Consider the following 15300-nt stretch of genomic DNA (forward strand, 5'->3'; position numbering starts at 1 on the left):
GTTTGTATCATTTGATTTACACAGCATGCCTACCACTTTGAAGATGCAAAATATTTTTTATTGTGAAACAAACAAGAAATAAGACTAAAAACAGAAAACTTGAGCGTGCATAACTATTCACCCCCCCAAAGTCAATACTTTGTAGAGCCACCTTTTGCAGCAATTACAACTGCAAGCCACTGGGATTTTTGCCCATTCTTCATGGCAAAACTGCTCCAGCTACTTCAAGTTGGATGGGTTCCACTGGTGTACAGCAATCTTTAAGTAATACCACAGATTCTCAATTGGATTGAGGTCTGGGCTTCGACTAGGCCATTCCAAGACATTTAAATGTTTCCCCTTAAACCACTCGAGTGTTGCTTTAGCAGTATGCTTAGGGTCATTGTCCTCTCTGGAAGACTGAAAAAGGTTTTCCTCAAGAATTTCCCTGTACTTAGTGCCATCCATCATTCCTTAAATTCTGACCAGTTTCCCAGACCCTGTCGATGAAAAAAATCCCCACAGCATGATGCTGCCACCACCATGCTTCACTGTGGGGATGGTGTTCTCGGGGTAATGGGAGGTGTTGTGTTTGCGCCAGACATAGCGTTTTCCTTGATGGCCAAAAAGCTCAATTTAGTCTCATCTGACCAAAGTACCTTCTTCCATATGTTTGGGGAGTCTCCCACATGCCTTTTGGCGAACACCAAACGTGTTTTCTTTTTTTTCTTCTTTTTTTCTGGCCACTCTTCCGTAAAGCCTAGCTCTGTGGAGTGTACGGCTTGAAGTGGTCCTGTGGACAGATACTCCAATCTCTGCAGTGGAGCTTTGCTGCTCCTTCAGGGTTATCTTTGGTCTCTTTGTTGCCTCTCTGTTTAATGCCCTCCGTGCCTGGTCCGTGAGTTTTGGTGGGCAGCCTTTTCTTGGCAGGTTTGTTGTGGTGCCAAATTCTTTCCATTTTTTAATAATGGATTTAATGGTGCTCCGTGGGATGTTCAAAGTTTCTGATATTTTTTATAACCTAACCCTGATCTGTGCTTCTCCACAACTTTGTCCCTGACATGTTTGGAGAGCTCCTTGGTCTTCATGGTGCCGCTTGCTTGGTGGTGATGGTGGTGAGATCATGTGACAGATCATGTGACAGTTAGATTGCACACAGGTGGGCTTTATTTTACAAATTATGTGACTTTTGAACGTAACTGGTTGCACCGGGTCTTATTCAGGGTCTTCATAGCAAAGGGGATGAATACATACATACGCACGCACCACTTTTTCGTTTTTTGTATAATATCTTTTTTTAAACAAGTAATTTCTTTCATTTCACTTCACCAATTTGGACTATTTTGTGTATGTCCATTAAATGAAATCCCAATAAAAATCAATTTAAATGACAGGTTGTAATGCAACAAAATAGGAAAAACGCCAAGGGGGATGAATATTTTTGGCATTGCAGGCACTGCAAGGCACTGTAGATATTTAAGCCGATTTAATTGGAGTTATATTTTTGACCTCATTGGGCCTATAATATTTAATCGATTTTACACAGTAGTGGTGAGTTTATTGTCTATGTCCAACAATAAAGTTTTCTTATTTATATTTTCCTTCTTATTCGCCACATGTTATCTTATCTTCAAGGTCACAATGTTTACCTATATACAGTATACACTTTCTAAATGTCTCTGATTTAATACATGTAGCTGTAGATGAGAACAAGTGAATGCTAAATCTGATGTAATGCATCATATGCACCTCTTACAAATAAATGTATAATATTATTAATATCATGAAACAATGTGTTAGATATGAAACTTTTGATTGGCCAAAATAATGAAAGATTTCTTGTTAAAAAGGTGTGAATGTAAGAAAACAATGATGATCACACCAACTCTGACAGAGACAAATCCCTGGAGCCCACTGGTGGTACAGACAGGAAGTATCTCACTTCTTATCAGGTGCAGACACAACACCTGCAGAAGTTTCCAGTCCAAACTTGAGAGGAAACTGAAACAAGAAAAGGAGAAAAACATCAAGAAGCCAAGGCAAAAGTTCCAATCTGGAAGGAGAGTGAATGTCAGTCTCACACACAGGCAGCCGCACATGCTTGATAACGTACAGTTGAAGTTGGACGTTTACATACACCTTAGCCAAATACATTTAAACTCAGTTTTTCACAATTCCTGAAATGTAATCCTAGTAAAAATTCCCTGTCTTAGGTCAGTTATGATCACCACTTTATTTTAAGAATGTGAAATGTCAGAATAATAGTAGAGAGAATGATTTATTTCAGCTTATATTTCTTTCATCACATTCCCAGTGCGTCAGAAGTTTACATACACTCAATTAGTATTTGGTAGCTTTGCTTTTAAAATTCTTTAACTTGGGTCAAACGTTTCGGGTAGCCTTCCACAAGCTTCCCACAATAAGTTGGGTGAATTTTGGTCCCTTCCTCCTGACAGAGCTGGTGTAACTAAGTCAGGTTTGTAGGCCTCCATGCTCGCACACGCTTTTTCAGTTCTACCCACACATGTTCTATTGGATTGAGATCAGGGCTTTGGAATGGCCACTCCAATACCTTGACTTTGTTGTCCTTAAGCCGTTTTGCCACAACTTTGGAAGTATAGTTGGGGTCATTGTCCATTTGGATGACCCATTTGCGACCAAGCTTTAACTTCCTGACTGATGTCTTGAGATGTTGCTTTAATATATCCACATAATTTTCCATCCTCATGATGCCATCTATTTTGTGAAGTGCACCAGTCCCTCCTGCAGTATAGCACCCCCACAACATGATGCTGCCACCCCCGTGCTTCACGGTTGGGATGGTGTTCTTCGGCTTGCAAGCATCCCCCTTTTTCCTCCAAACATAATGATGGTCATTATGGCCAAACAGTTCTATTTTTGTTTCATCAGACCAGAGGAGATTTCTCCAAAAAGTATGATCTTTGTCCTCATGTGCAGTTGCAAACCGTAGTCTGGCTTTTTTATGGTGGTTTTGGAGCAGTGGCTTCTTCCTTGCTGAGCGGCCTTTCAGGTTATATCGATATGTGGATATAGATACTTTTGTACCTGTTTCCTCCAGCATCTTCACAAGGTCCTTTGCTCTTCTTCTGGGACTGATTTGCACCTTTCGCACCAAAGTACGTTCATCTCTAGGAGACTGAACACGTCTCCTTCCTGAGCGGTATGATGACTGCGTGGTCCCATGGTGTTATACTTGCATACTATTGTTTGTACAGATGAACATGGTACCTTCAGGCGTTTGGAAATTTCTCCCAAGGATGAACCAGACTTGTGGAGGTCTACCATTTTTTTCTGAGGTCTTGGCTGATTTCTTTTGATTTTCCCATGATGTCAAGCAAAGAGGCACTGAGTTTGAAGGTAGGCCTTGAAATACATCCACAGGTACCCCTCCAATTGACTCAAATTATGTCAATTAGCCTATCAGAAGTTTCTAAAGCCATGACATAATTTTCGGGAATTTTCCAAGCTGTTTAAAGGCACAGTCAACTTAGTGTATGTAAACTTCTGACCCACTGGAATTGTGATACAGTGAGTTATAAGTGAAATAATCTAATACAGTGAGTTAAAAGTGAAATAGTCCTAACCGACTTGCCAAAACTATAGTTTGTTAACAAGAAATGTGTAGAATGGTTGAAAAACAAGTTTTAATGACTCCAACCTAAGTGTATGTAAACTTCCGACTTCAACTGTATGGGATATCAACAGAGGTACATTTTTCTGGGTGACCTAAATATTGATTGGCTTTCATCAAGCTGCCTACTCAAGAAAAAGCTTCAAACTGTCACCAGTCACTGCCTGCAACCTGGTTCAGGTTATCAGTCAACCTACCAGAGTATTTACAAACAGCACAGGAGTTAAATTATCCACAAGTATTGATCACATCTTTACTAACGCTGCAGAAATCTGCTCTAAAGCAGTATCTAAATCCATCAGATGTAGTCATCATAATATAGTAGCCATATCTAGGAAAACCAAAGTTCCAAATCTTGAGCCTAAAACAGTGTATAAGAGGTCATACAATAAGTTTTGTAGTAATTCCAATGTTGAAGATGTAAAGAATATTTGGTGCTCTGTGGTGTGTAATGAGGAGCAACCAGACGCTGCACTTGACACACTTATGAAATTGCTTATTCCAGTTACTAATTAGCATGCACCCATTAAGAAAATGACTGATTTTTTTTTTAAATCCCTGTGGATGAATTATATAAAGAATTATAGCAAAAACTGGCAAGTGTCTTCACTGACTTTTTCAACTTTTCCCTGACCGAGGCATGTTTCAAGCAGACCACCATAGTCCCTGTGCCCAAGAACGCCAAGGTAACCTAAATGACTACCAGCCCGTAGCACTCACATCTGTAGCCAAGCTTTGAAAGGCTGGTCATGGCTCACATCAACTTCATCATCCCAGAAACCCTAGATAAACTCTCATTTGCATACCGCCTCAATAGATCCACAGATTATGCTTTCTCTGTTGCACTCCACACTGCCTTTCCCACCTGGAATGTAGTGGAGCGGGTTGAGAGTTTCAAGTTCCTTGGTGCCCACATCACCAACAAACTATCATGGTACAAACACACCAAGACAGTTGTGAAGAGGGCACGACAACACCTATTCCCCCACAGGAGACTGAAAAGATTTGGCATGTGTCCTCAGATCCTCAAAAGGTTCTACATCTGCACCGTCGTTAGCATCCTAACTGGTTGCATCACTGGTATGGCAACTGCTCGGCCTCTGACCGCAAGGTGCTACAGAGGGTAGTGCGAACGGCCCAGTACATCACTGGGGCCAAGCTTCTTGCCATCCAGGACCTCTATACCAGGCGGCATCAGAGGAAGGCCCTAAAAATTGTCAAAGACTCCAGCCACCCTAGTCTTAGACTGTTCTCTCTGCTACCGCACTGCAAGCGGTACCGGAGCTCCAAGTCTAGGTCCAAGAGGCTTCTGAACAACTTCTACCCCCAAGCCATAAGACTCATGAACATCTAGTCAAATGGCTACACAGACGATTTGCCTTGCCCCCCCCCCCCCCCTCCCATCTCCACACCACTGCCAATCTCTGTTGTCATCTATGCATAGTCACTTTGTATTCAGCGCATGTGACTAATAAAATTTGATTTGATTTGATTATATAGCCTCGTTATTGTTATTTTATTGTGTTATTATTTTTTATTTTTTTACTTTAATTAGTTTACCAAATATTGTATTACTCTGCATTATTGGTTAGGGGCCTGTAAGTAAGCAATTCAGGATAAGGTTGTTGTATTCGGCACATGGGACAAATACATATTTAATTTTGAAAAGCTTTGGAGCACCTTAAATGACATTTTGGGCAAAAAGGCAAACTCTGCTCCATCATTCATTGAATCAGATGGCTCATTCATCACAAAATCCACTTATATTGCAAACTACTTTCATGATTTTTTCATTAGCAAGGTTAGCAAACTTAGGCATGACATGCCAACAACAAATTCTGAACCTACATATCCATGCATAACTGACCAAATTATTATAATTTTGAATTCTGTAAAGTGAGTGTGGAAGAGATGAAAAAACTACTGTTGTCTATCAACAATGACAAACTACCTGGGTCTGACAACTTGGATGGAAAATTACTGAGGATGATAGTGGACGACAGGGGCGCAATTCCACAAATTAACTTTTAACAAGGCATACATGTTAATTGAAATGCATTCCAGGTGACTACCTCATGAAGCTGGTTGAGAGAATGCCAATAGTGTGCAAAGCTGTCATCAAGGCAAAGGGTGGCTACTTTGAAGAATCTCAAATATAAAATATATTTTGATTTGTTTAGTCACTTTTTTGGTTACTACATTATTCCATATGTGTTATTTCATAGTGTTGATGTCTTCACTATCATTCTACAATGTAGAACATAGTAAAAATAAAGAAAAACCCTTGAATGAGCAGGTGTGTCCATACTTTTGACTGGTACTGTAATGGAGAGCTAACATTAATTTAAAAAAATTATGCATGTTTTTAATACATATTTTTTATGCATGTCAATCTCTCATGGCTCAAAGTAGAGGAGAGATTGACTTCATCACTACTTGTATTTGTGAGAGGTATTGACATGTCGAATGCACCAAGCTGTTTACACTATTAGCACACAGCTTGGACACCCATGCATACCCAACAAGACATGCCACCAGAGGTGGACACCAGAGTCCAAAACAGACTATGTGAGACGCACAGTACTACATAGAGCCATGACTACATGGAACTCTATTCCACATCTAGTAACTCATGCAAGCAGTAAAATTTGATTAAATTAAATTTAAAAAATACACCTTATGGAACAGCGGGGACTGTGAAGATACACACACACAGTTACAGACACATGCATACACACACACGATAACATGCGCACTATACACACATGTACACATGTATTTTGTGTTGTAGATATGTGGTAGTAGAGTAGTGGACAGGGCACACACTTAATGTGTTGTGAAATCTGTATGTATTGTAATGTTTTTGAAATTGTATAACTGCCTTTTGCGTGTGTGTGTGTGTTTGTGTGTATGTGAAAGATCACACATCATACCACACACATTTTTCTTCTCACCACACTTCAATTTACACCAACCTGTGTGTGTTACTTCAGAGTGTTTAAGTTTTAAAATCTCTACTGTTAACCCGAAATTGCCATAACTCTGGATATCCATAGCACTCTTTGTACTCATATGTGTGCTGCTGTCTATACACTCGCCTTCTGTGGTCTTGTAAACTGCCGTGGGGCAGTCAGGGTCATAGTCGGTCAGGCTCATAGAATGGCTTGAACAGACATGTTCTATCCATCTAACGGTGACAATATAATTTGCCATTAGTATATGTCGAACAATGAGAAATGTAGCTGGTTAGGTTTGTCTGTAGTGTCTTGCCACCAGCGCTCTCTACTCCCATATACGCTCTCTCTTACACACAACACACACACACATACGCACAAGAAAGTACACATTGTCTTTTCCTTTTGACTTGCCATATTTTAATACAGCAAAAAATTTGTCTCGACACACTTTCTATACAAATCATAAGAATTGATACAAGTTACAAAACATACTTATGTATTGAACCTTTACACATCCAAAGACAAGTCAGTCACAAGTATGGACGCAGACAGAGATAGAGAGATGCATCTATCCCTGAAACAGACCACTATACATTGTATATGGAAGTAAAACATTTGAAGAGTTTCCAGCATTCCATAGACTCGATTTACAGTTAGTCCCTCTCCTCATGCCTGTTTCTCGTGCCAATCCTCCATCCCCTCCCAAATTGCGTCATCTTAGCCCAGATGACAATAGAGGCAGTTAAACAATGAGGGTCTGGAGAGAAACAGAGAGGGAATAGATTCTTCTTTATCATAATCTAGATTTCCTCTGAAAGATGTGGTGGGGGGGGGGGGGGGGGAAATGAGGCATTTTAACTGGTCTTCATTGGCACATTATTTCAATACGCCAATGCCAACCAACTGTATGGCTAGAGATAAGGAGACAAAATGAGAGAGAACAAGAAAGAAAGAGAGTTGGATTCAAGCCATCCACTCAGCCTCCTTTAATTCTTGCAATTGCGGAAGAAGTGGTAGATGAAGAGTAGGAGGAGAAAGAGAGAGTGTGAGAGAGAGAAATCCTATAAAACAGATATGCACTGTATACAAAGAAGAGATACTCTATTGTGTATGGGTCTATGGGTGAGGGACAGAGTGAGTAAATCTGTCTGTATGAATAATAAGGTGTGTATAGGCTTTACTATAAATGCTTATTTGTATCTACATACAACAGTTATGCATTTTCTTTTCCCAATAAAAAAAAAAAACTGGCATTTCACCATCCTGGATTCGGATCAAATTAAAGTCTGGCACGTCCCCAATAGATTGGTCCAGGATTCAGGACCCAAGTGCCAGGTATTGTTGTCACCCGTTACCGTGAATCATGTGAAAAGTGTGCCATTCAAAAAAGAGCTATGTCAAGCTGCCTTCAAGTTATTTGCGTGTTATAAGCACACCGGTACACTGAAATGGTCACGGTCTGTCCTTGTGAAAGCAAAACGTACCTTTTCGCTAACACCCATCAGGTAACCAAATTCATACACGAAAACACCCTTTAACACAAACACTGGTAAGTACACACACATCCCTAATGGCACACAATCAACCAGTAAAAGATGAATAGAAAAAGAGGCACTTCAGATAGTAGTACACAAATTGCCTAGCACACACACACACTACAGTCTCAACACACTGATAGCTACAGTATTAATATTTGAGCCCATATTATCGATCACATTACAGTATACCTGAAAAGCTCATATGAGCCTGTGCGTCTGACTAGCTTGGCTGCTCGGAAAGCTACAGAAGGCTTTGTGTAGGAAGATGGGATCCGACACCCAAAGTTTCACCGTCATCGCCAGGCTCAGCTGTCAATAGAAAGATCAGCTCAGGAAGTAACAAGAGATATTTCATATAGGAAGACAGATTGTCAAAGGTGCAAGATTCCACACAGCAGCCGCCCTTTCAAGCAGCTGTTCATATCCTATCAGATTATTTGTTTCATACTTCCAACCAATCAGGCTGCTTGTAGTATGCTAAGCCCTACATGTGATCTGCTTGGCTAGAAGGTTCTGTACAATTAGTGGATTACCAAGTGCAGTCAATCCACACAAAAGGAAGAATGACATTGTGACAGATTGAAAACATTGCAAGAGTAGTTTAACGTTAAGGATTGTGCTGCATACTAAACTTAGCTACTACAACTTAGCTACGACTTTTGAGTCCATAAAAACATGGCATGAGCCAGTATTGCTACAATAACTCCCCCACCCACCCCCCAATCCATCAAGACACCAATACACCACTTCTTCATAAAACTAATCTCCCTACAGTCCTACAGTGGAACAGTCTCGATGTACTTGCCCCTGTCCCCCCTACCCCTCTCCATCACCACCTCCTGGAGGGTTTTGGTGGAGACGGTATAGCCCTTGGTTCCCTTCCCATCTCCTCCCCCACCCCCCACTCCCACTGAGTCCTTCTTCGTAAGTGGACTACGAGCCCTATGCGGATCTCCTCCTCTCCTCTCCCTCTCTGGGGTGGGTTCTGCCACCCTGCCTCCTGGCCCTGCCTCAGCTCCTCTCCTCCTGGCCGGGGGCCCCCAGAGGAAGGTGTTGGCCGGCTGGTAGTGCTGGCGGGCGTACCGGAGCAGGCTGCGGCGGTGGGAGCGGAGGCGGATGGTGTAGACGTAATACTCTAGGGTGCTGTGCAGCATGTTGGGCAGGGTGCCCCGGCACAGAGCCTCGTCCAGCAGCAGACGCACCAGGGGGGCCTTGAAGGCCTCAAAGCCCAGCTCACCCAGAGACTTGAGGATGCGCGTGATCCGCAGATAGTTATGCTGGGACCTGGGGAGAGAGGGAGGGATAGGTTACTCATCACCAAACCACCTTTGCTATAGACCCAGAGAGAAATTGTGTGTGTGCGCGTGCCTGTGTGTAATTACACCTGTGTTTACCACTCACTCATTGAGGTGCTGAAAGCGTTCCTGCCAGTTGGAAGCTCGGGCGACATTCCCACTTTTATCCAGGAGTTTGATCCCGTAAAAATCCAGCATGAGTGTGTACGCCAGCAGAAATCGCCGCTTGGCCTCCCGAGTGCTTTGGAATTCCTATGGGACACGGCAAAGATCAGTCGAAAGTGTAAGTAGATCCCACAATATTCAAAATTCCTGTACAACATGATGGCATACTGACATTTTCAGATCAGTCAAACCACATGGTTAAGTCTTGTTATTGTCTTTACCTTGATCTCCTCCTGAGTGAGTTCTTGAGCATAGAAGTTGAGCCCTTGCTCCCTCAGAGGGAAAAGCCTGCAATAAAGACAGAGAGAGAAGACTGTCAAAGAGTGAGGTTAACTCTCTCCCCTTGACTTTTCTATGCACGTCTCCCTGTCCTCTCTTGCCTGTCTTTATTCTGTTGCTCTTCCCCACTGTCCTCTTTTCCTCTATACACGCATCTCTCTCTCTTATTACAGTGGCTTGCGAAAGTATTCACCACCTTGGCATTTTTCCTATTTTGGGGGTTTGTATCATTTGCTTTACACAACATGCCTACCACTTTGAAGATGCAAAATATTTTTTATTGTGAGACAAACAAGAACTAAGACAAAAAAAACTGAAAACTTGGGCGTGCATAACTATTCACCCCCCCCCAAAGTCAATACTTTGTAGAGCCACCTTTTGCAGCAATTACAGAGGCAAGTCTCTTGGGGTATGTCTCTATAAGCTTGGCACATCTAGCCACTCTGATTTTTGTCCATTCTTCAAGGCAAAACTGCTCCAGCTTCGTCAAGTTGGATGGGTTCCGCTGGTGGTCAGCAATCTTTAAGTCATACCACAGATTATCAATTCGATTGAGGTCTTGGCTTTGAGTAGGCCATTCCAAGATATTTAAATACTTCCCCTTAAACCACTCGAGGGTTGTTTTAGCAGTACGCTTAGGGTCATTGATCTGTACTTCTCCACAACTTTGTCCCTGACCTGTTAGAAGAGCTTCTTGGTCTTCATGGTGCCGCTTGCTTGGTGGTGCCCCTTGCAGACTCTGGGGCCTTTCAGAACAGGTGTATATATACTGAGATCATGTGACAGATCATGTGACACTTAAATAAAGTCCACCTGTGTGCAATCTAACTAATTATGTGACTTCTGGAGGTAATTGGTTGCACCAGGTCTTATTTAGGAGCTTCATAGCAAAGGGGGTGAATACATATGCACAAACCATTTTTCTGTTTTATAATTTTTTGAAACAAGTAATTTTTTTCTTTTCACTTCACCAATTTAAACTATTTTGTGTATGTCCATTACATGAAATCCAAATAAAAATCAATTTAAATTACAGGTTGTAATGCAGCAAAATAGGAAAAACGCCAAGGGGGACGAATACTTTTGCAAGTAAATTCAATGAGCGACAGCCACTCGTCTGCACACGCTCACTGCTGCTTCGACACCCACTAATTGATATTATGCTAATGAACTGCTCCGTCAGAATAGAGAGAACGAGAGAAAGTGAGAGATAATAAGGTTGGCGCTGCAGGGAGTAAGTGAGATTGGCAGGATATGTGAATCCCAGTGGTGTGACTATGTTTTTTCTCCTGGTGTTATATAGGTCTCGAAGTTATGTAGGTCTGTGTCAGAGAAAGCATTGGCTGTACTTTGCTGTTCTCTGCTCGTGCAAAATAGGGTGAGATACATTTCATTGTCCAAACGCACATATGTTACAGACCCGGGTTCAAATTCTATTTGAGATCATTTCAAATACTTAATCTGTGCTTGATTGGTTCTAAAACTCAAATAGTATTTGAACCCAGGTCTGATACGTAGTCACAGATGTGCATGACACACACACACACACACACACACACACACACACACACACACACACACCACACACACACACACACACACACACACACACACACACACACACACACACACACACACACACACACACACACACACACACACACACACACAGTACCTCAAAGGGCCTCTTACCACTGTATGTAGGTGTGATTGTGCTCCAGTTTGTCATAATTTCCTCTCCATTTGGTCAGGATCTCCTCAATGAAGATACCTAGAGAGGGATTCAGGTCAATCACATAAATGATACAGGAAAACACACCTGCCCTGTTTGGGGTCAGCATAAAATGTGTGTGTGTGTGTGTGTCTGCAGGCTAGTGTTTAAACAGTAGATCAGCGCTTAATCCTCTGGACTCCTCTGTTCAAACATGACCCAAGGCCAATCAAAACTCTCTAAGCCCTGAGCCAGTAACACTCTGCTGTATGTCCGATGGGTGTGTGTTGCTGTTTGTCACTGTGTGTTAGTCTGTGTGTACTGACCGTCTGGTATTAGAGGGATCTTGTTCAGGTAGAAGCGGAGGTTGCGGTAGTCATTAGGTAGCCGGGGCGCCTTGTAGTTCTAGGGAGGGAGAGGATGAGGAGGAAGAGTCAGGCTAGTGTGTGTGTGTGTGTGTGTGTGTGTGTGTGTGTGTGTGTGTGTGCGCCGTACCGGGTAGCTGTGGCGGTATTTGTAAAGATCCTTTGCAGCATAAAAACTTCTCTTCATCTTGGTGCTGGACTTAGAGTCAGAGAGCTATGAGAGAAAGAGAAAAAGAGAGAGAGAAAAAAAGTTAGTGAATGAACACTGACTGAAATAGATAGCAACAATGATATCAACAGCGTGACACACAAACCCATAACAACATAGCAGATGTCTGGGTTGAGTGGATTTGTAACTGAACTGGAATTAACTATTTTTGGTGTAGGCAGAATAATAATCTGCCAATTTCTTCCCCATGAAAGCAATTCTAACTTCATGCAGGCTTCCAATGCACTCACAGTCAGGATAACATGAAGGAAAATGCACCATATAAAGGAATATCAAGGTATTATAAAGGCATTTGACTCATTACAAACAAATATTGTTGTTTATCTATGTCACGACTTCCGCCGGAGTGGGTCCCTCTCCTTGTTCGTTGGTGGTCGACGTCACCGGCCTTCTAGCCATCGCCGATCCACTTTTCATTTTCCATTTGTTTTGTCTTTGTTTTCTAGACACCTGGTTTCAGTTCCCCCATTACATGTTCATTATTTAACCCTCTGGTTTCCCCCATGTTTGTGTGCGTGTTTGTTCTATTGTTCAGGCTGTTTCTGACGGCTGGTATTTTGTTGCCGGGTTTTGTTATTACGCCCGTTTATTTCGTGGTACCGGTATTTTTCCCACACAGTAGTATTGTGTTTATACTGGTGTATCTTGTATTAAATACCTTGTCCACGCATCTCAGCTCTCCTGCGCCTGACTCCTTTCACCAGTTACCCACAGCCTTGACAATCTCTTTTATACTTATGAACATGGATGCATCCCATCAAAGTTGTAGGGTTGTTGAAAATAATGAAATGAAAATAAATAGTAAGCCTAAAGGCCTAGACCTGAAAACAACAAGGATTTGGGGAATGGGCATACTGTGTCATTTTTCCCAAATCAAACGATGGAAGATGGGCTCCCCTATTTGACCCTATTATATTTTATGTATTTAAAAAATTAGGTCACTTTTATCAGGTCACTGTCTCACTTGCGCGCGACACTAACCTACTCTCCCTCCGCGTGTTCACGCAGGACATTGAGGACACGAAACGAGGACATAAAACAAGACAGCGATGTACAACATTTTGCTTAAAACTGAACGATATAGAATTATGCTCTATAAGATTGCCACTTTTGGTAATGAATATGACCACATCAATTGGATACCTGGCAATGACATTGAACGTAGCGTAGACATGGCAACAACATATGCGTTGAGGACAATTACTTTGGGACATAGGCCTCAACTAGGCTACTAGCCTACATTCAATCCTGATTTTGGTTTCCCGACATTATAGTCTGGGATGTTGACATCTTCAGCGAGCCAGCTATGCAGCTGTGCCATTTCCATTTTCTAATTTAGCTCATTGCAGTCTACTCTTCTTCCTATTTTTTTGTGTGTGTGGTTGCTTTTCTGTGTGCCAGTTGGTTGGTAGCCTATTTACCTTCGGGGACATGTTCGCCTGTTCGCCGCATCTCCCTGTCTCAGTCCGGCTGACACACTCCGATATCCCGCTGTCCTCATCACCCGGCTGCTCGTCGCTTTCCGAGTCTGACTCCCATGTCGAGTCGCATTCCTCCACAGTTCTCGGCTCCTTGTAGCGCAAACTGCCCATCAGATTTCCCATTTACCCGCCTACACCGAGTCGCGCCGTCCTCTATGTCCTTCTAGCCTACATATTTTGCCGTGCAGTCGGCCTGCTGTGCCACGGTTAGTGTGTGGCGTTTAAATGGCAGGCTGAGGAAAATCCCGATCCAGACTTGCTAGTACACGGTGAACACACCCCTAAATGCGCGGCGCGTGCGGAGGAAAGTGGTCACAGCATCAGGAGCAAAGATGACCACGTGCTCCGCGACAATGGGACAGGGGTTAACCAGTGTCACATCTGAGATCCTCAATGTCAGATGGAGAACACATACTCATTCTCCCTTTCGGTCACTAGCTAGGTTTCTATTCAATTGGCGACAGATTGTCATGCGAATACTCTAGAATCCGCATTGGAAAATATGCGCATTTTCCTCCCAGTGGTGTGTGTACACCAACTTGACTTTTTGCGGATAAAATCAGTGCGTGACGTAATGCACACGCAATGTACTTTTTCGCTTAAGTTTTCATGTGCAAATATACAAATCTAAAGTTCAATATGTTTCCATTGCATTTTCAACTCTACAGATAGCTTTGTCACAAAAACGGTTGCGTTAAACAACAAATGTGTCTACTCTGGTCTTGGCACCTGCGCTCTAGCCAACATATAGCAGATACAGTGAGGGTAGGCTGTGCAGGTATAGTCTACATGATTAGATTATTATGGATTAAAGCACAATATTTTTATTTGTCAAACGGCAGTCAAGCAGAATAAGACCCTCTATATTTATTGGAAAGGTGCACCAAGATCACAGGGAACTTTCACCACCCTGTGAAGTTCATAATCAATTATTTAATCTATAGCCTAATAAACTGCATGGTTTCCGAGTCATAGTGGAAGGACCACACAACATATAATCGCGTGACTCCAAGTTTACTTTGATATGATGGTTTTTATATAAATATTTGCGCATAAAGGCGTTTCCACCCCTTTCTCGCCTAATACACTTTACCAACACAAAATGATCCCACCATGTCAAATGAACAAATTATCTGCCAGCATTTATACAATTTTACCGAAACGTCCGGTTTCCATTACAGCTGTCATGACTTATTTTTAGACGGTATGACTTTACTCACAAAAACTACGGATGCAAACGTGGTTACTGACATAGTCTCCTCCATCGAGTTAGAGCTGCAGCCATTGTTGTAGGAATTGGCCACGTGGGTCTGTCTATTGGTAGGCTATAAAGCACACACGTGTAGCACACAGACACAACTATGTGCAATCAATCAATCAATCAATTTTATTTTATATAGCCCTTCGTACATCAGCTAATATCTCGAAGTGCTGTACAGACACCCAGCCTAAAACCCCAAACAGCTAGTAATGCAGGTGTAGAAGCACGGTGGCTAGGAAAAACTCCCTAGAAAGGCCAAAACCTAGGAAGAAACCTAGAGAGGAACCAGGCTATGAGGGGTGGCCAGTCCTCTTCTGGCTGTGCCGGGTGGAGATTATAACAGAACTATGCCAAGATGTTCAAAAATGTTCATAAGTGACAAGCATGG

The 15300-nt window shown here is 42.3% G+C and overlaps 1 protein-coding gene across 2 annotated transcripts; it reads right to left on the reverse strand.

The window, feature by feature from the left end:
- Nucleotides 1–6976: 6976 nt before the first annotated feature.
- On the reverse strand, nucleotides 6977–14945 carry LOC139570869 (opioid growth factor receptor-like protein 1). 2 transcript variants are annotated; one of them, XM_071393166.1, is made up of 7 exons: nucleotides 14872–14945; nucleotides 12072–12155; nucleotides 11903–11981; nucleotides 11558–11636; nucleotides 9808–9874; nucleotides 9528–9673; nucleotides 6977–9410 (listed from the first exon to the last, which is right to left on the reverse strand). In XM_071393166.1, exons 1-7 carry the CDS (start codon nucleotides 14914–14916, stop codon nucleotides 8903–8905), a joined length of 1008 nt encoding a protein of 335 aa, XP_071249267.1. In that variant the 5' UTR covers nucleotides 14917–14945; the 3' UTR covers nucleotides 6977–8902. The 2 variants fall into 2 exon arrangements, with proteins under 2 accessions (XP_071249267.1, XP_071249266.1); XM_071393165.1 differs by lacking the exon at nucleotides 14872–14945 and adding an exon at nucleotides 13592–13921.
- Between the last annotated feature and the right edge of the window lie 355 nt (nucleotides 14946–15300).

The sequence above is a fragment of the Salvelinus alpinus genome, chromosome 3 (genome assembly GCF_045679555.1).
Source record: "Salvelinus alpinus chromosome 3, SLU_Salpinus.1, whole genome shotgun sequence".
NCBI classification, from domain to species: domain Eukaryota; kingdom Metazoa; phylum Chordata; class Actinopteri; order Salmoniformes; family Salmonidae; genus Salvelinus; species Salvelinus alpinus.